Source organism: Caretta caretta, chromosome 11 (genome assembly GCF_965140235.1).
Source record: "Caretta caretta isolate rCarCar2 chromosome 11, rCarCar1.hap1, whole genome shotgun sequence".
Taxonomy (NCBI): Eukaryota; Metazoa; Chordata; order Testudines; family Cheloniidae; genus Caretta; species Caretta caretta.
Genome location: NC_134216.1, coordinates 5,158,203 through 5,183,091, shown reverse-complemented (window position 1 = coordinate 5,183,091; position 24,889 = coordinate 5,158,203). Strand labels below are relative to the sequence as shown.

Sequence of the window (24,889 nt, the reverse complement as noted above, 5' to 3'; positions counted from 1 at the left end):
AGAAGACTGTCCAATGGGCAAAAAGTTGGCTGGTGGGATTGCGTAATACTTTTTGCGGACTCCCTGTGCATAAATTCAGTGGGGCAGCATCTACACTGCAAAGCAATAGGGCTTGAACCATCGGACCCAGCTGGACTCAGGCTCGGACCCTCCACCCCTGGGCGGGTGCCCCTGGGTCAGAGCCCTGGGTTAGTGCGATTTGTGTGTAGATGGAAGGGAGATTAGGCTTGAGCCAGAATTCAAACCCTGGGCTTACATTTCAGGGTAGAAATAGCCCAAGAATCCTCTTTTTAGCCTTCCGTCCCTATAACATCCTTCACTACAGCTCAGTTCTGGGCTGCTCCTCTCTGAAGAGGCTGACAGTTGTGCCAAACTACACACAAGAGTTATTGTGATATAAACAGTGTCTCCTCTCAGGTTCCCAGGTCCTTCATATCCTCTTCAAAACTGGCTCTGTGCTACAACAGCCAAAATGCTTGGAAGCCAAATAACAGCTTTAGAAATTTATTCAAAATCTTTAATAATCCTTGTGAGCTCTTTCAGTTTCCATCATGTAACAAAACCTGAAATGCCAGCATTGGGGAAACAGGGCTCCCTCCATTTCTATCATGTACCAGAAGGGGGGAAGCCAGAAGCACATGTTTCTCATAAAATAATCATTGTTAGTTGAGAAAGCTGTATAAATGCAAACACAGTCTCTGTTGTCATGAACTAGTACACTGCCCTTTTGGTTAATGAAAACTCTCTCTGCCTAAAAGTGGAAAATTAGGGCTTTGAAAGGCTGGAAAACTAATGGGATGAATAAATTGTGTTTTATTTAAATAAACAATAAAAAGCTCACCAAGCTCATAAGCCTCTGGAAAACTTAACCAACCGAGTAATTCTAATACAGAAATAAGCCCTTACATATGCTCTTTGTTCTGAGGCTAATAAAGTTTCTTTTTTTCCCAACCATCCCTCCAGACCGCTCTCACACCCAGAGAAAGCTGAATCCAATTAGCAACAAATGAGCTGGATTTTTATTTCAAGCTTACTGGCAAACAAGCTTGTACAGGGTTATAGATCTTCATCAAACCCTTCTAGGCTTGATCCAAAAAGTTTAATTACAATCTCCAGCACATGGCTCATTTATATCTCTGTGGATGAACCCAATCCTAGAATGCAATTCTCAGCTGTGCTGAGCCCATGCTGTGGGGCAGGGAAGGCGGAGGTGGCTCTAAAACCACCTTTATGCCACCCCAATCTCTAATCCACAGGGATGTTCTAACATGGACTGTCAAGAATGGTTCCTTAGACATTATGTGTATCATACTCTAGCCTCGCCGCCTGCCCCCCTAACCAGGCTCCATCATGCCCCGCCCCTGCCTTCGAATGCCCCCACCACACCCCATCATGCCCCCTATACCAGCAGGGCTGGCAGAAAAACGGCACAGAGTTCAGGCTTCCTCCATGCTTGTGACTTCACATCATCCCCATACGGCTGGTCTAAGATCCCCTTGATATCAGTCTAGTGGTACAAAGGGACTTTAACAGAGGCCACGTATCTTATCTATAATGTCTCTCAATGATTAATTGTACATATATCAAAATCTATTAGCAAGTTCTAAATATACCTATTTTTTTAAAGAGAGACCCTCAATAGAGTTGCCTATTTCCTTTTTTCTGAAGGGCCATTAAATATTTATTCCATCCCCAAACTAGAAAAGGGAATTTAAGAAAAACTAACAAATACATATATTTCTATTAGACTGTGAAGTAGTGTCCTATAGAAAATGGTGGAAGCCCCATCACTTACAAAGTTCAAAATCAAATTGCACTGTAGAGAGTATATTTTGGCTTCAGTGGATGGACTATATGAACTAGTACATATTTTCCATTACTACTATGATTCCATGATTCATACATGCAATTTATGATGCACAAAAACGCTTACACAGCACTGGCGCAAGGTTGCAAATGGAGTGGATTTATACAGCAATAAAATTGTCCAAACAGAAAATGATATAATAATCTTACTGTGTCCACTCCTGCCAGAAGCATTTCAGTCATATTAGCATAGATCTCTTCCACAGTAAGCTCTTTAGTCATTAGGAGATAGGTGAGTAGCCCACCTTTTACTTCTTCTCCTTGGTCCAATTGGGACTGAATAGCCTTTATCTTGTTGTCAACGTGGATTTGACCTTTTAAATGACAAAAAAAAAAAAATTAAAAAAATCCCCTAATCATTGTTCAGCCCTTCTTTTCTTTCCTCCCTTCTTTCCGATTTATACTTCGGTGATTACAAACATGGCACCTCCAGTGTAGAGGTGGGTTATGCTAAAGAAGAGGTCATACCACAATGCTTAAACCACCCCACAGATTGGTCAGATGCTGACCTCATAGAAAAAAGAACCATAATTGGCATATTCTTGCATGAAGACCACACAGACAAACACACACACAAACAAACAGGTGACCTTGGTAAAGCACATAATCTCCACCTATATTTTAATTCCTTTTCACAGCAAGTGCTACTGCAAAAAAGAAACAATGTGACAAAGAAACCTGAAAACAAAGAGATTGGAGTCTGTTGTTGTTCAGTTGCTGTTAATATTAATCAGAGGTCTGCAGGGGAAGGGCTTGTTTGTTTGTTTTTGGAGGTGGGTGTTACACAAGGGGAAATGGTAGAAGCCCCGTCAAATGCATTCTTTAAAGCAATCAAAAATGTATTATAGGGAATAATTTTATATGCGTAGGGGTATGGACTTGATTTCCTGATAGATCTTGCACATCTTTAATTTTAGCCCTGGGGAAATTCTGCGGGAACTACCCCCCTCGTAGAATGCCTGTGCTTCCCTGCAGAAAACGTCAGGGAAGCAAAGAGAAGCCTCACGGGCAGTGGGATGACCATGAGTGCAGTTGGGGGAGGGTTTCCCCCACCCAAACAGGGATGAGGCATGGGGGAAGCACACAGGGTTACATGCCACTCCCCCTCCGCCCCTCATTTCTGCAACCACAGAGCTGCCCAGCTGAAGTAGGGGGATGAGATGGGGAAGAACGGGGATAGGGGAATTGCAAGGGGAAGCAGGAGTCCGGCATGTGGCGTCCCCTTGGCTGCATCTGGGGCTTCCCTGTTAAGCAGGCCCATGGAACCCTTACCCTGAAAAGCCCTAGCCCCCTACACCTCGACCTCTCTGCTGAGCCCCTCACACCCAGACCCCCACTACACTGAGCCCCAACCAGCTGCACCTGGATCCCCCTCATCAAACCCCATTCCCCCAGTAACTGGACCCTCCCACTAAGCTCCCCACACTCAGACCCCCTCCACCAAGCCCCATCTCCCCATACCCAGACCCCCCCCGAGCCCCCTACATTCAGAATTTTAAAATATTATTTTAAATACATTTTATTTTTTTGGTGCCTAATTTTTAATTTTTTTGTGCATAATTTCGCTCAGGAGTAATTACTATAGGTCAATACAGCTCCAGCCATATGACAGATTTATATCGTTAATAATCTGAAAGAACCTCAAAACTTCTCTCAAAAAGTATACATTTGGGGGAACGTAGAAAAAGAAGATTCTGCTACAATATGAATGAAGTAATATGCAGATGTTTCCTAGCACCACTTCTGCAGGGTAAAAAGATTAGAGGGTTTTTGATACCCCCAAATTTTAAATGAGAAATATGAAAACAGGACTCCACTTCCGCAGAGTGATTATAGGCCACTGAAATGCTTATAAATAGAATGTTTTAAACCATATGCCATACTTTCCCTTACTTTTCTTTCCTCATTTTTTTAAGTAGTAGGTATGTTTGCATGAAATACACTCAGTATTTCTTAAGAGTTCATGAGCTGATTCCTCATTTTGTTCACAGTCAGTTGAAGAGATGATGGTTTTGTTACAGAGCTCCTGTTCCAAAACTCACTGAAGTCAATGGGGAAAAAGCTTCCATTAAATTGAATAGGTTTTGGACAAGTGATGATTCTGACTTCAAGTGAGGAACAAGCAACAGAACAGATTAAAATAAATAATGAACTGGTAATGTAAAATAAGGGACTTACTAGACCATATTGGCAAAATTGTTTCCAAATGGAATATTTTTCAAACTTTTCTGTAAGAACATAAGAAGGCCATATTGGGTAGACCAATGGTGTATCTAGCCCAATATCCTGTCTTCCAAAAGTGGCCAATACCAGATGCTTCCAAGGGAATGGACAGAACAAGATAATCATCAAGGGATCCATCTGCTGCATCGAGTCCCAGCATCTGGCAGTCAGAGGCTTAGGGACATCCAGAGTGTAGAGTTGCATCTCTGCCCACTTTGTCTAATAGCCTTGATGGACCTATCCTCCACGAACTTATTTAATTCTTTTTTGAACTCAGTTATACTTTTGGCCTTCACAACATCTCCTGGCAATCAGTTCTACAGGTTGACTGTGCGTTGTGTGAAGAAGTACTTCCTTTTGTTTGTTTTAAATCTTCAGCCTATTAATTTCATTGGTGATCCCTGATTCTTGTGTTATGTGAAGGAGTAAATAACACTTCCTTATTCATGATTTTATAGACCTCTATCATATCCGCACTTAGTCATTTCTTTTCCAAGCTGAAAAGTCCATGTCTTTAAATCTCTCCTCATATGGAAGCTGTTCCATACCCTTAATCATTTTTGTTTCCCTTCTCTGTATCTTTTCCATTTCTAATGTCTTTCTTGAGATGGGTTGACCAGAACTGCACACAGTATTCAAGATGTGGGCGTACCATTGATTTATATAGTGGCATTATGATATTTACTCTCTTATTATCTATCCCTTTCCTAATGGTTCCTAACATTTTGTTAGCTTTTTTGACCCCCAGTGCACATTCAGTGGATGTTTTCAAAGAACTATCCGTGATGACTCCCAGATCTCTTTCTTGAATGATAACAGCTAATTTAGACCCCATCATTTTGTATGGATAGCTGGAAATATGTTTTCCAATATAGATTACTTTGCATTTATCAACATTGAATTTCATCTGCCATTTTGCAGTGCAGTCACCCAGTTTTGTGAGATCCCTTTGTAACTCTTTGCAGTCAACTTTGGACTTAACTATCTTGAGTAATTTTGTATCATCTGTAAACTTTGCCATCTCACTGGCAAATTGTGGGGTCAGCGACAAGGGACTGGTTGGGGATTATGACAGATATCCATTCCTCTCGCCAGAGTGTTTCAGCCCTAACATCCTGGGGTGGAAAATGAGACCATAATGGGCGACGTGATGACAAACATGCAGCTGGTGGTTTAAAAAGGTCATTGTGCAGCAGCAGGCTTGAATTGGCGCGTACTTTCTCCAGTAACTTGCCAGTGGCAACCTCTCATCTGATATGATGCGGAGCAATATTGCTTAGAACTGGAAGCCATGGGAGTGGGGTCAGACGCAGGGTGCTGGAGATGATATGCATGGTGGCATGTAACTGCGGATCCACCAGTTTGGTGTGTGACGATCGACTCCAAACTGGTGTGCAGTACTCCACCACCGAATAGGTGGTGGCAAGGGCTGATATCCACAAAGTTGGAGCATGAGCACCCCATGATGAACCTGCCAGTTTGCTAAGAAGATTGTTGTGCGTCTTAACTTTAGCTGCTGTCTTCTTCAGATGGGCATGGTAACTCAGTGTGCAGTCTAAGGTCACACCTAGATAGATCAGTTCTACTTCATGCTTCACCTTCTGACCATTCAGATAAACATTCAGTGTTTGGGTTGTGCTGGTGTGGCGAAGATGGAACAAACTGGAAACTGTTTTTATGACACTTGGCTGGAGGCACCCAGTCTTACAGTAGCTAACTTTATCATATCCCAGTTTAAGGTGGCATCAAGCTCGTGAAATGTCCAGGCTTGGGTACCGCAACAGATGTCATCTGCGTAAATGAACTTTCGTGACTCCATTGTTGGCAGGTCATTGATGTAAAAGTTGAACAGAGTTGGAAAAAGCACACAGACCTGGGGTAACGCATTGTTGTTTCTGGGGATATAAGGAGGTTGACACCAACTGTGAACAACTTGCAAACTGGGCATCTCGAAACAACCTTGCCCTTCTCCATGATGTTAAGCAGTGAGGCACGTTCCATTCTTCTAGATGGGATCATGACTACTCTCCTGACTTGTGCTGGGTCAGTTCAGTTCATGGCCATCCTCAGCCAGCAACATGCCAAGTCTTGGATAACTTTCCACGCAGCCAACACAGACCGTCGCTGATCCATATCAGGCTACAGATCACAGTTGTCAAGAGTCCCAAAAAGAAGTGGTGGAGATTCTGAAAGGCAGACAGGGAAAAATACAGGGAAGCACTGGAGAAGAGAGTAGTGACAATACCAGCCGAGCATATCTCGGTAAATGAGACCTACTGTCACTTCTGTGGTGCTACCCCATGCGGTTGCCGCTCTGTCTACATCCCCTCTCTCGACGAAGAATGCGCTGCCTTGCTAGAACAGTATGAGGCATCTGGTGACCCAGATGTCACTGACCATCTGATCGAATCGTTGGACTCTGTTCGCCGAGCCAGATGGGAGGAGACAACCAACAGGATGAGCTTTACCCGCTCCAGCTGCAAGTGTTAGAGTCTGCTCTGAAGCCTTGGAGCAGGGCAGCAGCCACCTGCACTCTGCCGACCCTCAGTGACACCCAACCAGGTAGCTGGACACCTACTTAAAGTGGCCAGAGCACCTTTGGAGAAACAGGTGTGAAGACAAGTGAGGAACAAATGGCGTATGTTTAAATGTGTACACCAGATCAGAAGCTGCCCAGAACCATTCACTGTAACCAAGCTGGAACAGACACTGGGTAGCATCAAGTGTGGAACAGCTGCGGGCTATGACAACATATCTCCAGAATTCCTGAAAAACCTTGGCCCCCGTGCTCAGCTTTGGCTTGTGAAATGCAACAGGTGAACAAGACAGACAAACAAGGTGGATGGGTAAATGGGGTAACAAAACAAATAAGCTTTAGCAAAAAAGCAGATGTCCGAATATCTTTAACCTCTAGATAATAAGCATGATTTCACAGAAACATAGAAGATAGAGATGGAAAAGATGTGTTGGGCCGCACAGTCCACCACTTGGCCAATAAAGGATTGTTTCCTAGAATACTTTTCCTAGTTTTCTGTTCAGTCTAATTCCAATTGTCCCAATCAGTGCGGCTTCCACTACGCCTCTTAAAAGATTACCGCACCACATTCTAGTAGATCTCGTTGTCAAGAAGTTCTTTCTGCTATGTAGCCCAAATGTTCATCTAGTTTCTCTAAATAATCCCTTAATATTTCACACTGTACTTTATTCCTACTTTCTTCCTCTTCCCCAGTTCCTTACTATAATTTTAGGGTACAAATGCAACAAGCTCTATTCAAATACAGTGACAGCAGCTACAGAGACAAAGTTGAACTTTTCTATTATTAAATCTTACTGAATTTGAAGAGCCCATCCCAGGATCTGCAGAACTCTCTCCAAGGTTTTGGAATAAATGGACGAAGCCATTTGGGAATTGCCCCTGCATACATAGTTGTCTTAAACATGCTAAACATCAATTCCAGAGCCTCAATGTATTCCACAGTCTTCTCTGGGATGTTGTTTTCCAGGCAGCCCAATCGGGATTCATACAGAATAGTTGCCACACCTGAAAAGGAGAAAAGTCACAGAATTTACAGTCCCTTCATTCTTTTTATTTTCTTTGAGTTATTTATGGTACAGAATTAAAAGGTAAAGGAACAGAACCAAGTCTGCAAAAACATGCTTAATTAGTTTGACTAGCACTTACTTGGGATGGTTTAGGGATAATACAGTCCCTTATAAAACAGAGGGTAGACTAAATGACCTCCTTATGTGTCCTTTCTATGATAAAGGAGATGTTAAAGTTATTTCTTTTTTCTCCTTTTACCTCTTCATGGGCCACCTTGAAGAATTATTTCTGGACAATTGAACTATGAAACCAATGATATACCTGAGATACATCGATGATATATTCATTCTCTGGACAAACGACTTAAACTCCCTTATAGACTTCCACCACAACTTCAGCAATCACCACCTATCCATTAAACTCTCTCTGGAACATTCCCATACGAGCAACAATTTCCTTCATACCACAATCAGCTTCAACAATGGAATCCTACAGACAACTATATACAAGAAACCCACAGATTACCACACCTACCTTCATAGATCCAGTAACCACCCCAAACACACCAAGAAATCTGTTACTTACAACCAGGCACTCATATATCACAGAATATGCTCTGAGGAGAAAGTCCAGGACACTCAAAATTGCCTTCACCAAACAAGGACACTCCACCAGAAAAGAAGATTGTATCATAGAACAGGCCACCCAAATACCCTGAGAGAACCTGTTTCAATACAGAAATAAAACCACCTCTGACACACACCCCTACTTGTCACTAGCGCCCCACACTGGAACTCATACGGGGTGTCATCAAATAACTACAACCCGTACTCAATGGGGACCCCCATCCTGAAAGAAATCTTTTCTGAACCCCCTCTCCTGGCCTTCCAACAATCCCACAACCTCTCCAAGCTCATCATCAGAAGCAAGCTTCTCACAGGCCAGGGGCACACCACTTCAAAGCAGTACCAGATCCTGCCCAAACAACAGATACAAAACCTGCAGATATACCTCCACTGCTACAATGATTGACATCCCCGACACACACCTTTCAAGATCCATGGGTCCTACTCATGCCTACAACAATATGTGGTGTACTTCATCCAGTGCACTCAATGCCCCAACAGAACCTATGTGGGTGAAACCAGACAATCATTACACTCTCCAATGAACTCACACAGGAAAATGATAAAAGACAAAAACACCCTATCTCCTGTGGGTGAACACTTTTCACAAAGCGATCACTCTATATCTAACCTATCAGTCTTCAACCTCAAAGGGAACCTGCACAACATTTCCAAAGATGAGCCTGGGAGCTTAAATTCATAACTTTGCTAGACACTAAAAATCATGGATTGAATTGAGACACAGGATTTATGGCTTATTACAACAATCTATAACCCCTAACAATGCCTCCTTAGTTGCTTCCCCCCACCACCACTTCCTTTCCTTCCGATGACTGGAGGGGTGACAATGGGTCACTTCACTTTGAAGGATCCCTGGAAATATATGTTAACTGCTTACACTAAACAATCTGTTCCATCTTGTATTTAGCTGTGACACTCTTAAGTTTCCCAGATCTGAAGAAAAGCTCTGTGTAAGCTCAAAAGTTTGTCTCTCTCATCAACAGAAGTTCGTCCAATAAAATATATTACCGCACTCCCCTTGTCTCTCTAGTTCATGCAGTGTCAGTTAAAGAACCACATGAAACTTTAAAACAAAAACTAATAATTCAACCACTGCTGAAAATCAGATATTTGGGAAAGGAATAAAACAAATGTTTAAATGCACAAAAAAAAAGCTACATAACAGTTACATAAGAACATAGGAATCGCTATATTTGATTGGACAGGAGATCCATCTAGTCAAGTATCTTTGCCTCCACCAGTAGCCAGATGCTTCTGAAGAAAGCGTAAGACCCCCACAGTTAGGCAGATGTAGGCACTGAAGAAAAATACTTTTCCCTGTTGAAACTGAAGACAGAATTTAGGTAGGCTAAATGTGACCCCTTGGCCTAGAACTTGGTAAGTATATTGAAGCTTAATGCCCCTACACTTGTGAAAAGTACCCTAGTATTTTGGATGATTACAAGTGGTTAGGACCTTGGGTTTACACTTTGTTTATAGGCGGGAACTTCAGTAGCAAGTGACCCTTAACACAAGGCAGATATGGGATTAGTTCTGACTCTGATGAAAGAATGCTACTGATTCTTTAGCTGAAGTAGGTGCTAGTTAAGTGAAGCATTTGTAGGATCAAGCCATCTGATTGTTTTAAATTAGCTCGAGTGTGGCAGTGGCAGTTTATGATAAAAATGCCTAATTATAATCACATGGTTTCGCATTAATTTTCTTTCCAGATATTATGTGGTCTGTGTCTCACCTTCCATGGAATACTTGAAGAAAAGGTTGTTAACATTGGTCACTGTTTCCCTATCTTCCTCTTGACTCCTGAGAGTGTTGATTCTCTTAATTAAATCTGTGATGACTTCATTGACTCCTTCAGAGAAAACAGCCACATCCTTGGGTTTCAGGACCTTCTGCCTTAGTACACTCCTCATTTTTAGCCATTCTTCCCCTTCCCTAGAAGAAATAATTTAAAATATCTATGTACAATTCTTCCTGACAATTGTTAGCGAGGCAGGAAGTTCATGAATTAAATAAGAGTCTCTCATTAGCGAGTGATAAACAAATTCATTGGTAAAACTGAAACCACTACTGGGAAGGAGTATAGTGGACACTGGTGTGTCAAGTAATATGTTCTTAAGTTTCTTATTCTGTATTGACTGAAGGTGGCAAGTCATTCCATTGTCTAATTCACCTCACTGTTACAGTACGCAATCAAGTTTGTAAGTTAATTAATGTGTACTGGTTAGAGCTGTAGGACTCTTTCTGTCAGTATTCTGGAAGGGTCTTCAGGTAATTGTTTAATCACACCTGCTATATACATACAGTACCTGACCAACAAAACACATCTGAGATTCTGGTTTGCAAAAGTATCACACATATTCCCATTAAAATGAAATTTTGAATATACATTTATCTTTGCTAATTTGTTTTCTTTTATACAGATTTGGTGCTTTTCTTCCCAAAACATCCAACATAACCAGATTTCATGGTCCACTGGTCTGATTTAATATAGCAAATCCTGTTATTGGCATATCAAGCCCTGTTATGTTTATTCCAAATCTAGGGGAAGTTTTCTGTGAGCAAAGTTTACTTTCTGTGAGATATGGTACTTTTCAAGTCCTAACCACCTACAGTACGAGAAGTTCAAGACAGACCATTAATACATTAAGAATTACATAACTTAGAACAGTGGTTCTCAACTAGAGAGCCCCCCGGGGCTGAAACTAGGAGATCCAGGGTGAGGGGTGCGGGCTCTGGGAGAAAGTTTGGAAGTGGGGTGCAGGCTCTGGGCTGGGGCAGGAGATTGTGGGGTGGGAGGGAGGATGGGAGCGGCCAATGGGAGCTGCAGAGTCGGCGCTCAGGAGGGGGCAGCGGCACGGAGGGAGGGAGGCAGAGCGGGCAAGGAGCCGCCTTAGCCCTGCTGCTGGCATGTCTCTGCGCACCTCTTGCAGGGAGGGGGGCAGCAGGTCTCCGTGTGCTGCCCGGGCTGGGGGTAGCGCACGAAGCCACCTCCTCCCCCCTCCAGGGGCGCACAGAGACGTGCCAGCAGCCGTCCACTTCCGTGTGCGGTGTGGGGCCACCAGCCATGGCATGCAGTGCCTGCCTGAGCCCTGCTGCACTGCTGGCTGGGACTCAGGGGCAGGTTGTCAGATATTTGTCCTGCATTTTGGGGCCCTCCTGTCATTGGGGGCCCCGTGTCACTGCACGGTTTGTTTCATGGTAAATCCGCTTCTGAGTGTTGTGGCAGCCATGTTGGTCCCAGGACATTAGAGAGACAAGGTGAGTGAGGTAATATCTTTTATTGGAACAACTTCTGTTAGTGAAAAAGACAAGCTTTTGTATTTACACAGTGCTCTTCTTCAGGTCTGGGAAAGGTACTCAAGAGTGTTACAGATAAGTACAAGGTGGATCAGATAAGGAACTAACACATACACACCAACTTAAAGCAGCACTAGTTGCTGCCATAACAACAGATGCAAAACCTGCAAACATATCTGCACTGCTCCAGTGATCAATATCCCCGCAACAAACACACCTTTCAAGATCCATACGTTCTACACATGCCCATCACAAAATGTGGTGTACCTCAATCAGTACACTAAATGCCCCCAAAAACTACATGGGTGAAACGAGAGAATCGTTACACTCAAATGAACTCACCCACAAAAATGATAAAAGACATATACACCATATCACCTGTGGGCAAACAATTTTCACAAAACGGTTATTCTGTATCTGACCTCTCAGTCCTCATCCTCAAAGGTAACCTGCACAACATCTTTAAAAAACAAGCCTGGGAACTTATATTCACAACTCCACTAGACACCAAAAATCATAGACTTAATAAAGATAAGGAGTACTTGTGGCACCTTAGAGACTAACAAATTTATTTGAGCATAAGCTTTCGTGAGCTACAGCTCACTTCACTGGATGCATAAAGTGGAAAATGCAGCGAGGATGTTTTATACACACAGACCATGAAAAAATGGGTGTTTATCACTTCAAAAGGTTTTCTCTCCCCCCACCCCACTCTCCTGCTGGTAATAGTTTATCTAAAGTGATCACTCTCCTTACAATGTGTATAAAGATAGGTTTCAGAGTAGCAGCCGTGTTAGTTTGTATTCGCAAAAAGAAAAGGAGTATTAGTGGCACCTTAGAGACTAACAAATTTATTTGAGCATAAGCTTTCGTGAGCTACAGCTCACTTCATCGGATGCATTAATAAAGATACTGGATTTATGGCTCATTACAACAATCTGTAAACTACTAACACACCTTTGGCCTAGGATTGTAGAAGTGTTAACTGCCCACTTCACCTTGAATGGTCTCTTGCAACATGAGTTGACTCCTTATCTGTTCCATCCTTGTATTTAGTTGTGACACTCTGAGTACCTTCCCCAGACCTGAAGAAGGGGAAAGCTTGTCTCTTTCACCAACAGAAGCTGGTCTAATATCTAAAGGTATTACCTCACCCACCGTCTCTCTCTTCGTTATTTAAGCAGACAAACCAACAGTCTTTCAAACATTTTTAAATTGTCACGTGAATAAGCACTCCCGCTGAAAGTCTTCCACTTGGAATGGGATGCTGCTGTAGATTACAGAAAGTTACTGGACCAGAGAGGAATTTCATGCCCCGCCACCTCCCCACTGCCTTCTCTTCTCTTGCTGTCTCTGGAATGCCCACTCCATCTCTAAAAAGGTCTCAGTCATCCATGACCTTTTCATATCTTGCTCCCTCCAGCTCCTGGCTCTCAGATACCTGAATCCCTTCGTTTGGCTTGGCCTCTGAAACTTGCCCTCTCTTATGGAGGCCTCTCCTCTCACATCTCCTGCCCTGCATCAGGCCACGGTGGAGTTGTCGGGCTTCCCTCCCATTCCTGCTGCTTCCAACCCCTCCCTCTTCCCCCTTCCCACCCTTTCTTCTCTTTTGGACAGCACGGCATCCAACTCTTCTCTCCTTTTCCTGTCCACGTTGCTATCAACTACCATTCACCCAACTCCTTCCCATCAGCCCTCTTCTCTGGCTATGATTCCTGGCTCTCTCTCTTCCTCTCCTCACAATCCACCATATGCATCCTTCTCATCCCTGAGTAATTTCATGTTGATAACCCATCCAACCCCCGTAAATGCATGTTTCCTCACCCTCATGTCTTCATTCAACCTGCAGCCCTGGTTCAACTATCCCACTTGCAAAAAGAGCCATTCACTTGACTTGGTTTTACCAAGCACTGCTCTCTTTGATCTCTCTGTTGCTGAGTTCCCCCTCTTCAACCATTATTCAGTCTCGTTCAACATTGCCTGTCAGCCTCCTCTCTCATGCCCTGTCATTTGGCCTTTCCATGACTTCCAGTCCATCAGCACTTCCAGTGCACTTCTCATCTGCTCTCTGCTCTCTCTTCCCTTTCCTCCATTGATATGGTTGTTGATTCACTTAATTCCTCTCTGTCCTCCACCCTTGATTCTTTTGCCCCCCTTTCCCATTGAAAGGGCCACCCACAATCCCAGTTGTCTTTTCATCACCTTTACTCATTCCTCAAACTGTCTCATCTTCCTGTCTCCACTTCTCTCTTTGCAGAGTACCTTGCTGATTTCTAGCAGGAAAAAAATGACAAAATATTATGTGACTTTCCCTGACTCTTCAGTTTGCCTTCCCTTCCCCCTCCTACAACTCTCTCCTCCTTCTCTCTCATCACAGATGCACAAATTCTTCTCTGATCTCCTCCTTCAGGCCCTCCACTTGCCCCAGTGACATCATCCTATCCCATCTCCTGATCTCCCTTGTGCCCACTTTCATCCCCTACCTGACTCATCTCCTTAACTGCTCACTATCTTCCATCTCTTTGCCTTCACAATACAAACATATTTTAGTCTCTCATATCTTAAAAAAAAAAAAAAACTACCTGTGACCCCACTTGTCTCTGCAACTACTGCCCCAACTCCCTTCTCCATTTCATCTCCAAACTCATTGAACACACTGTCTACAATCGTTGTCTGGAGTTCCTCTTCTCCAATTCCATCCTAGACCCTCGTCAGTCTGGCTTCCACCCCTTACACTCAACTGAAGCCGCTCTCACCAAAGTCTCTAATGATCTCTTTTTTTAGCCAGATCACAGAACCAGTACTCCATCCTCATTCTCATTCTCCTTAACTTGTCTGCTGCCCTGTCATCCCTATCATCCAGTCTCAGCTTCTTGCAGAGGTTTAGGGACAACTGGAGCATGGGGCTGTGTCCCTGACCATCTTGGGTAATAGCCTTTGATGAACCTACCTTCATGATCTTATCTAATTCTTTATGGAACAGAGTTATACTTTTAGACTTTCCAACATCCCCTGGCAATGAGTTCTGCAGATTGTCTGTGCATTGTGTGAAGAACTACTTCTTTTTGCTTTCAACTTACTGCCTATTAATTTCATTGGGTGACTCCCGTTCTTGTGTTACATGAAGGGGTAAAGAACACTTCCCTATTCAGTTTCTCCACATCGTTCACAATTTTATAGACTTCTATCATATCCCCCCGGCCCTTACTCAGCTCTTTTCTAAGCTGAACAGTCCCAGTCTTTTTAAATCTCTCCTCGTATGGAAGCTGTTCTATACCCCAATCAGTTTTGTTGCCCTTCTCTGCACCTTTTCCAATTCTTATATATCAACAAGGAGCCATTATTTTGAATCTGACCTATATTTTAACCTTGAGATTTTGGTGTAATGTGAGTGTTAAATGCATTATCAGGCTTTCACTATATAAAGCCTTTTGCTACTGCAATTTTATCTCATCAAAGTAAGAGAATGGCCATGACTCACAAAAAGATTGGTTCCCTTTTGCATAAACACATTACATCATTGATTACTGTGAATGCTTCACAAGGACAATTACCCTCATACACCACCACCACCACCCCACACACACACAATCATGTTACATGCAAGCTTTCAGAGGCAGATAACTCTTCTTGAACCAATCATATGCTAAATGAAAAAAACCACCAGGCTGATTTATATAGTACTTCAGAAAATTAACATGCTTTGATAATACAAATTAAGAAGGGAAAAAAGTAACCATACTTACGCAGAAATAAGTCCTGTAGCTCTCCCTCTTAAATCTCTGTACTCTTGCCAGGATTCCATGTTAGCTCTTTGTGGAGTTCTACCTTCCGCCCGGAGCACCTGAGCAACCATGTCTCGATCTGCAATGGACACTACAAACTGTGGACCAAAGTGAGACTTGAAGATCTTTCCATACTCCTGAGTGTGTTTTTGCTGCAACATCAACAACAAATCAGAGAAAAAAAACATTATGAAAAAAAAAATAAAGGCAAAGGAAACTGATACTTTTGTCATAGAACATATCAATTTGCATTGACATAAAATGCCACCTAATCTACTGAGGGGAGAGTTTGCAGCAGTAGCACTTTAGAAACAGAATAAGTTTTTCAGGAGCAAACCATACTTCTGAATACCAGCCATCTTCAAAGATATTTCATTACTTGAAAGACAGGAGTTGAAGACCAGCCTGATGATCTAGTGGCAGAACCGTGAGCAGTCATGTGTTGGATCCAGATCTAGGTCCCAAGCTCTTCAATCAAGCAATAGCTGGAAGTGTCACTAGAAAGCATCATCATTCTTGAAATACTCACCATGACCAGAAGGGGAGGTCACTGCTATGCAGGATCTTTGAGGCTGGAAAGACCCCAGACCTCCACAAGACACAAAGGGCTAGCTACACTGAATATTGAAGAGGTGAAAGGACTTGTGGAGTATGGAAATGTCCAACTCATGTCCAAAAGAGTGACAAAATTGTTTTTCCCCCATGTCAACCTGTTGTGCAGTGCTCCATTTTGAAAATATTGGTCTTATATAAAAGATCAGCCCCAAAAAGATCAAAACAAAGGATGAAAGTAAAGGGAGGTAAGAAGCATAGTCAAGAAGTAAATTTTTACTTTTTTGTTTTAAAAAGGCTCACTTGTCCCTCTTCAATAAATAAAGCAATTAGTGTGTTCCTTATTCTTTACAAAGTCTACTCAATGACCTTGCCATTAGGGCTGCCAGCACAACAGCAGTGCATTGAAATTTCCAAATTTTAGAGTAGATTTATTATGACAAACATCTCAAAAAAGGCATACATTGTCAGGTGGTGGAAAAGAAAAGGTGGAGGGTGTTCTACTTATCTAATAAGGTATCTCTGTTGAGTGATCCATGAATACTAGCTGGAGGCAAAGAGCAGGCAATTAAGAAAGAGGAATTGAGAAACATTCAACAATAAAAAAAACAAACAAAAAGATTTCTCAAAAGATTATTTTACAGAGTGATGCTCTATCTTTCCCAACAAATAGAAAAAGATTAACAGATTTCATTCGGAGATGGTCTTGAAATGAAGCACCCATCTCTCAGGAATTCATTTTGGGGTCTAAATTAGCTATTACAACTCAAGAAAGAGATCTTGGAGTCACTGTGGATAGTTCTCTGAAAACATTCACTCAATGTGCAGCGACAGTCAAAAAAGCGAACGGAATGTTGGGCATCATTAAGAAAGGGATAGATAATAAGACAGAAAATATCATATTGCCTCTATATAAGTCCATGGTATGCCCACATCTTGAATACTGCATGCAGATGTGGTTGGCCCATCTCAGAAAATATATATTAGAATTGGAAAAGTTTCAGAAAAGGGCAACAAAATTTATTAGAAGTATGGAACGGCTGTCGTATGAGGAGAGATGAATAAGACTGGGACTTTTCATCTTGGAAAAGAGATGACTAAGGGGGGATATAATAGAGATCTATAAAATCATAAGGAAGTATTATTTACTCCTTCTCATAACTCAAGAACTAGGGGCCACCAAATGAAATTAATAGGCAGCAGGTTTAAAACAAACAAAAGGAAGTATTTTTTTTATACAACGCACAGTCAATCTGTGTAACTCCTTGCCAGAGGATGTTGTGAAGGCCAAGACTATAACAGGGTTCAAAAAAGAACTAGATAAATTCATGGAGGATAGGTCCATCAATGGCTATTAGCCAGAATGGGCAGGGATGGTGTCTCTAGCCTGTTTACCAGAAGCTGGGAATGGTGGGCAGGGGATGGATCACTTGATGATTACCTGTTCTGTTCATTCCCTCTGGGCTATTGACCTGGCATTGGCCACTGTCGGAAGACGGGATACTTCTGGGCTAGATGGACCTTTGGTCTGATCCAGTATGGCCGTTCTTATGGTAAGAAAATTTACAATCAGAGAATCAGGATCGGAAAAAATCCACCATCAGGAGAACAGATTTAATTTGAGTAAAAAGAAAACGGTGAAGTGAGCTGTAGCTCATGAAAGCTTATGCTCAAATAAATTTGTTAGTCTCTAAGGTGCCACAAGTACTCCTTTTCCTTTTGCGAATACAGACTAACAGAGCTGCTACTTTGAAACCTTAATTTGAGTAGTATCCCTTAATCTTCCACTATTGTATAGATGAGATGTTCAATTGCCTGTAATAACCTTGGAAAGAATTAATCATTCTTTAACATATTGTACTACATTCTTATAACATACGTACATTCAGTTATACTCTTTATGGTGAGATTTATAAGCTAGAATTCAATAAAGACAACTTTGGACTAAATTTTGAGGAGTGAAATCTAATGAAATATGTGTTCTTTCCACAAATAATAGAAAAAGAAGGTAACTCCTCAGGGCAGGAATCTTGTCTTCCATTGTGACTGTACAGCCTCTAGCTCATCTGGGGACATTACTTGTAAAAAATAATAAAATATTAAAATGGTGTTTTTTGCATCACATGTATATTGCAGATATGTCTGAAAGGTCTGTTTGATATTTTATTTCACAAACCCATTAATTCCATATTTTGTTTCTTGTTACAATTATTAAAAATATCCTGCCTTGTCTCCCTACTCCCTCATATGTCATGCTGTACTTCACACACAACATTTGAATTCGCAGAGTCCAAACCCTTCCCCCTCACCTTCGTTTTCCTTCTCTCTGAACCTATGGGTGGAACACAACAGCTCCAACTCCACTGAACTCAAAACTCTTTTCTTTTACCCAGAGTTGCTGTATGCACTGCTGCTATGGCCAACTAAATTCTGGAATCAGGTTACTGAGAACAGAACCTTCATTGTAAAAAATGCTTAAATCCCCCCCACACCACCCCTTTTGCATATGGAACATTTCTGTCTCTCAAAGAACATAATTTAAGTAGCTGCAATGGTTACCAAGAGGTTTCAGATTAATTCATTCCTGATGTTCACTCTGTTGTTAAATTTAACAGGGTGTTATTAATCCAGTTACAGAGTATATACAAACAAGCCATCATGATTTGTAAACTAAAATGTTTTGTGAGACTCTAAACTGAATAAAAAATAGATAACATATACTGCCCCACACCTTTTTGTGCGGTTTTTCCTTCCACAAATTGTATTGGATTAAGGGGAAAATCCTGTATTGTTCAGTGGTTGTGGCATGTATTACTATTTTTCCACCTCTAGTTTCTTTGATTGTTGTTATTTTCAAAAATTTTCATAGCACTAACAAATATTTTAGTTGCTAAAATTAAAGAAAGCAATATTTTGCACAGTACGTATAACCCTGTTGTAATTTAATTTGTGGATATGGGTCACATGTCTGTCTTGTACACCCACACACACACAGTATTTTTTGCTTTGTTTCTCTCAGGGGGGAGTCAGTTGTTTTAATTGGCTACCAATCCAGTTAGGCCAAGAAATTCAAAAATAGAAGACTAAAGTTTGGCTGCCATTGACCTCACTAAAGATTTAAGAGTCTAACTCTAGTCTATTTTTAAAAATTTTAACAGAAAGTAACATATAATCTTTACTCTAAAATACAGCAACTTGTTTGAATTTTCCCTTTTTGCCTTTCCTTTCCCTTTCTGGGAATTTTTAGTCCCTCTTCTCCATCCTGATTTTTGTTTCCTTCCATAGTTCATGTTTCTATCCTGATACCTTGTGTTTTCTCAGCAGCTGCCCTTTCCTTTCCCCTCTTTTCCCTTTTTATCTTCTCTCCTCCTTTTCCATCCCCAAGACCCTCTGCTGCTGCTTCTTAGACCTGGTCTACACTTAAAAAGCTTTAACTTATGGCACAACTTATCTTATTAAAGGGTATGATTTTTTACCAACAGTTAAACCCTAGCATAGGTGCAGCCATACTGGTATAAAGCCCTTTATGCTAGCCTCGTATATTTTGTTCACCGAACAGGAATAAGCTATACTGGTAGAAGCACTTTTACTCTGGTATAACTACATCTATATAACAGGGTTTCTGCTGCTTGAATTGAACTATGCCAGCATAGTTAAGGAAGCAAAACTTTTAAGTTTAGACAAGGCCTTATGGGCTGGAATACAGACAATCCCTCCACCTATAATGCAAGGCATTTGGTCACTCCTGCCCTTATATCCCCAGTGCAGCCACAGTTGCAGTCTTTGTATTTTTCTGGAGAGGAGGGGGAAGCAGACCTGCTTAACCCTGAGCTACTGTAAAACAGGTAATCAGATTTGACAGAAAATGAAGTATATGCTTTTAATTTTGCCCTCCTTAGGGATGGTGTCTTCAGAGGGCACACAAGTCCCTTCCTCACTCCAGTGGTTTCATTCAGTGTCAGTTCCCTTTTCTGCCTCTGAAGGGTGAAGAGCTCCTCTCTTCCTCTGAAGCTTCCCAACTCAAGTTTTTCCCTCCTTTCTGCCCCATCCCTTTCTGTTCCCCTTCCCCCAATGTCTAACAACTCCACAACTTTCCTCTGACTGTCTCATGACCCACTGGATTTTGCCCCTTTCAGGTCTCCTGCTCCCCACTGTCTTGACTCCACAAGGGAAGATGGGGACTCATTTGACTGTTGCTTCCGCCATTGCTTGATGCAGCACACCTTCTCTATATGGTACCTCACCACAGTCCCCACACTGCCTCTTTCCTCATGTAGCAAGAGCACAGAGCAGGAGCTGATGGAGAAACCAAAGAAAGTGTGACAAGGGATCAACCAAAGAAGAAAGAGAAGAAGTTTCAACTGCTGGTCTCTCACCTAGCCAGCAATTAAGAGTGAGCAGGAGAGAAACAAAATCCTGAATGCTGACCTAGCAAAGCTGGAGACACCACTGGGGAGCCCAGAATTGAGATGGAAAGCTATCCTCTGTCCAAAAGCCTGAGGTTAAGTTGTTTTGGGCACCAGGGATTCCTACTGTGGGTGTAACTACTGCGGGAAAATTCAAACCTATCTACAGTGACATCCCACCCTGTAGTGTATTGTGATGCCTAAAGTCTAATGTTATCTAACAAAAAGAAACATTTGATCAGACAGTATTTTTTCTAGCAATAGTTATTCTAAAGGGTCAATACTCTGCATTACAAATGTCTGATTTTGTACCAGGCATGAAAACCCATTAGGTACTGTCCCTGAAAAATAAACACAAGCTTGTATTTTTCATACAGTTCTTTATTTTCTTGAAATGCAGGTGCTCACCCTAAACCCACTTGTCCGAGGAAGATGCAGATGGGAGGGAAGGGAGCCCCAGCATAGGAAGGAGTGGCTGCTTAAAAAACAAAGATAGAGGAACTCCCTCTTTATAAAAGACACATTCCAGAGGCTATGTCAGCAGCATGCTCTAATTATTGCACATCTCTCCTGCTGCTCCTGGGAATTGTGCAGTGACACCTTGCAGGCTGGGGCCTATCAAATGCAAAGGCGCAGGGCCTGGAGATGACAGGTCCCAACCCACAAGGCATTCCCATCTTTGCTCTCTGACCCAGACAGACCAAGATGATGACCCATTGTCTAGGCTGCTCGTCCCACAGGCCAGATTGTGGGAGCCCTGGGACTTCCCCAGTGGTGAAGCTAGGTGGAGCGAACAGGGGAAGCGGACATAAAAAAAGGTGCCACCCGCTTGTACTCACTGGGCGGCACTCCAGGTCCTCGGCAGCACTGAAGGCCCCCGCCAAGCTGGAGCGCATGAAGGCCCCCGCCGCCAAGGAGCCAGAGTGCGTGGAGGCCCCCACCGCCGAAGACCCGGAGCACTGCCGGGTGAGTAAAAATTAAAAATGGTACCTATAAATTAGAAAAGCGCCACTTGAGTTCAGAGCGGGAGCGGCCGCTCCCCCCGCTCCTTCCCTGGCTACGCTACTGGACTTCCCGTTAGCTGCCCACTCCAGACACTGGTCCTCTCCCACTCAAATTAAGTATCTGCCATCAGCATGTGGGGCCTCAGCTGCCCTAGTCTATGTCATCGCTTGGCCCACCTCAGAGTGGTTTATTACATGCCTGGGTGTGGGGCTTTAGTGTCCATGCAACTGTGTGTGAAACATGAGTGAGCACACAGCCAAGCTGTGGCCAAGGGGCCCCCAAGCCTGCAGTCACTCACTCCCCCGTCCCTTCTTAGAAGAATCATAGAATCACAGAAGATTAGGGTTAGAAGAGACCTCAGGCGGTCATCTAGTCCAACCCCCTGCTCAAAGCAGAACCAATCCCAACTAAAAAGAAAAGGAGTACTTGTGGCACCTTGAAAAGGAGTACTTGTGGCACCTTAGAGACTAACCAATTTATTTGAGCATGAGCTTTCGTGAGCTACAGCTCACTTCATCAGATGCATACTGTGGAAACTGCAGCAGACTTTATATATATACACAGAGAATATGAAACAATACCTCCTCCCACCCCACTGTCCTGCTGGTAATAGCTTATCTAAAGTGATCAACAGGTGGGCCATTTCTGAGCATGAGCTTTCGTGAGCTACAGCTCACTTCATCATCAGATCTGATGAAGTGAGCTGTGGCTCACGAAAGCTCATGCTCAAATAAATTGGTTAGTCTCTAAGGTGCCACAAGTCCTCCTTTTCTTTTTGCGAATACAGACTAACACGGCTGTTCCTCTGAATCCCAACTAAATCATCCCAGCCAGGGCTTTGTCAAGCCGGGCCTTAAAAACCTCTAAGGAAGGAGATTCCACTACCTCCCTAGGGAGCCCATTCCAGTGCTTCACCACCCTCCTCGTGAAACAGTGTTTCCTAATATCCAACCTAGACCTCCCCCACTGCAACTTGAGAGCACCACTCCTTGTTCTGTCATCTGCCACCACTGAGAACAGCCGAGCGCCATCCTCTTTGGAACCCCCCTTCAGGTAGTTTAAGGCTTTTATCAAATCCCCCCTCACTCTTCTCTTCTAAACTAAGTCTTAACAAGCCCAGACTAAACAAGCCCAGTTTCCTCAGCCTTTCCTCGTAAATCACGTGCCCCAGCCCCCTAATCATTTTTGTTGCCCTCCGCAGGACTCTCTCCAATTTGTCCACCTCCCTTCTATAGTGGGGGGGCCCCCAAACTGGATGCAATACTCCAGATTAACAAATTTATTTGAGCATAAGCTTTCCTGAGCTACAGCTCACTTCATGGGATGCATGCATCCCATGAAGTGAGCTGTAGCTCAGGAAAGCTTATGCTCAAATAAATTTGTTAGTCTCTAAGGGGCCACAAGTCCTCCTGTTCTTTTTGCAGATACAGACTAACAGGGCTGCTACTCTGAATACTCCAGATGTGGCCTCACAGTGCCAGACAGAGGGGAATGATCACTCCCTTGATCTGCTCCCAACGCTCCTACTTCTTGCCCACTACCAGGAAGCCTCCTCCCCCCGCAACTAGAAGGGGGCCAGCCCCTCCCCTCTATACAACCACCCCGTCGCACACGTGGGGTCCGTCCCTCCCTGCTGTCTGCCAATAGGGGGTGCAGGAGGGAGGGCAGCTGTCTCGGGGACATGGGGGAGCCGCGCCATTGGCTCCCTTCCGGCAGCGCGAGCCCCTTTGGAACGTTGGGGCGCCGCGAGCCGCGACCGTTGGCTGGGTCCCCCCACCCCCAACTTTGGCGCGCGCTGCCATCCTCAGAAGGGGTGGAGGGAGGGGGAAGGGAGGGTTTCAAATGGCCCGCCTGCTGCTGAGGGGATGGCTGTCTAAACAACTCAGCGGCGGCAGCCCCGCCAGCCCTCAGGCCAATACACAGCCGGCGCAGACATATACACAGAAACCGGCCCCCGAGGGGCCCGATATGTGAAGGGTCTGCATGCAGAGCGGGGTGCGAGCGAGGGATAGTTAAGAGACAAAATGGTCTCTCTGAGGAACTGATGAGCTCTGGGGAGATGTAGGTGAAAAAAGCTGAGGGAACCACCCCCCGCAATGTGTTGTAGAGGGCCAAATTCTGCCCACAGAGACATGTGCGCCCCCACAGCATAGTGTGGACGCTGCTCCAAGCCTCAGAGAGGTTGCCGTTCAAATTTTCATTATAAGTCACAGAAATTCTGCCTTGTGCTGACACTGCCTCGTTCTGGAGATGAACAGAGTTGGTTGGTTTTTGGTAAAATGTGAGGAAAAATCCTCTCTTGTGTTCCTCAAATCTTAAAGGGGAAAAAAAGCCCCCTCTGCCATGTATTTATTATGGCTGGATTTCTTCAGTTCTACATGTAATGTTAAACAAGTCAGTCGTGCCAACTAAAACCTCAAACAGCTAAGGTTGAAAAGACGGGAAAATATTGCCCCAAAAAAGGGAGGAGGAGGAAGATGCAAAGAAGTCCCACAAGATGCTGGGTTTGTGGGGGATAGAGAAAGCCCTAATATTAGATGAGAGATTTGGAAAAAAACCACAAGAATCAGTCAGAAATCTGTTCTCACTAAAGCAGATTCTAATGCACGTTTTGCAGACTCTTGTCCATGACTGAAAAGCACGTTTTTAATACTGTTCTCTGACGGAAAGAAAGAAGAAAGCCAGGGTTGAAGTCGCCAAACACTGAAACACTCATTGCATGAAGATTGAATGGGGCGAACAGGGATCCTGTAAACAAACACCAACTGTAGCGTGACAACAGCACCAACACGACGTTGTCATGACAAGCAGGATTAACTGGGACTGCAACTTATTAATTAAGCAGATACTTTTTTTAAAAAAAACTGATATCCTAGAGTAAATCAAAATGGTTCTTTTAACTAAATTGTACCTGGATTTCATGAATGCGACCAAAGCCGTCCTTCCAGAAGAACTCAACCAGGTTGGAGAGGGTTTTGGGTCCAGGCATTTCTTGCAGGCTCTTCACTTTGCAGTGGTGGTGTTGGGTGGGTTTCAGGAGCCGCTCTGCCTCCTCTGAAACTGCCACCATCTCCTCCTCTTTGTCCTCTGCTGCTGCAGCAGCAGCTGCTGTTGTAGTGTTATTTTGCACCTCCAAAGTCTGGCTGCTAGAACGTTTGGTCAGTTGGTGAAACCCGCTGACAAAAATCACACGAAAAAAGCAACTCCTTTTCTCAGGCTCAAGCGCCTGTCTGCAACTGCTGTTCAAGACTTTGGTGAAAAGAGACATTTTTTTTTATATTCAGTAAAAGTTCTGTTTTGTTTCTGCAGCCGCTTTTTATTTGATTGCCGTTTCTCTTCTCCTTTAACTTGCGCAAGCAGCACTTCTCCAATCTCTTAATGCCTGAGCATCAGTTTACACAGACCATTATTAAAGGCTCCCTCCCCTAAGGCTGGAAAAGGGGTGGTGGTCTGGAATGAGACTTGAATAAAATGAGCCTTTTGTTTTGTTTAATTCAAATCCGATAAATTTACTAATTAAGCCTGCTCTGAAGCAATCAAGGTTTAGATTCCACCCTTCCGCCC

General features: G+C 43.3%; 1 protein-coding gene across 1 annotated transcript in view; it reads right to left on the bottom strand.

Annotated features, from left to right (window-relative positions):
- Nucleotides 1-24,706, bottom strand: part of CYP27C1 (cytochrome P450 family 27 subfamily C member 1) — a 39,617-nt gene extending 14,911 nt beyond the window's left edge. The window contains exons 1-5 of the mRNA XM_048869960.2: nt 24,237-24,706; nt 15,324-15,514; nt 10,013-10,212; nt 7,421-7,630; nt 2,017-2,180 (exon numbers count right to left, since the gene is read on the bottom strand). Coding sequence (XP_048725917.1) covers nt 2,017-2,180; nt 7,421-7,630; nt 10,013-10,212; nt 15,324-15,514; nt 24,237-24,593 — 1,122 coding nt within the window. The 5' untranslated portion in view covers nt 24,594-24,706. The remainder of the gene's footprint in view (nt 1-2,016; nt 2,181-7,420; nt 7,631-10,012; nt 10,213-15,323; nt 15,515-24,236) is intronic.
- Nucleotides 24,707-24,889: the final 183 nt, after the last annotated feature.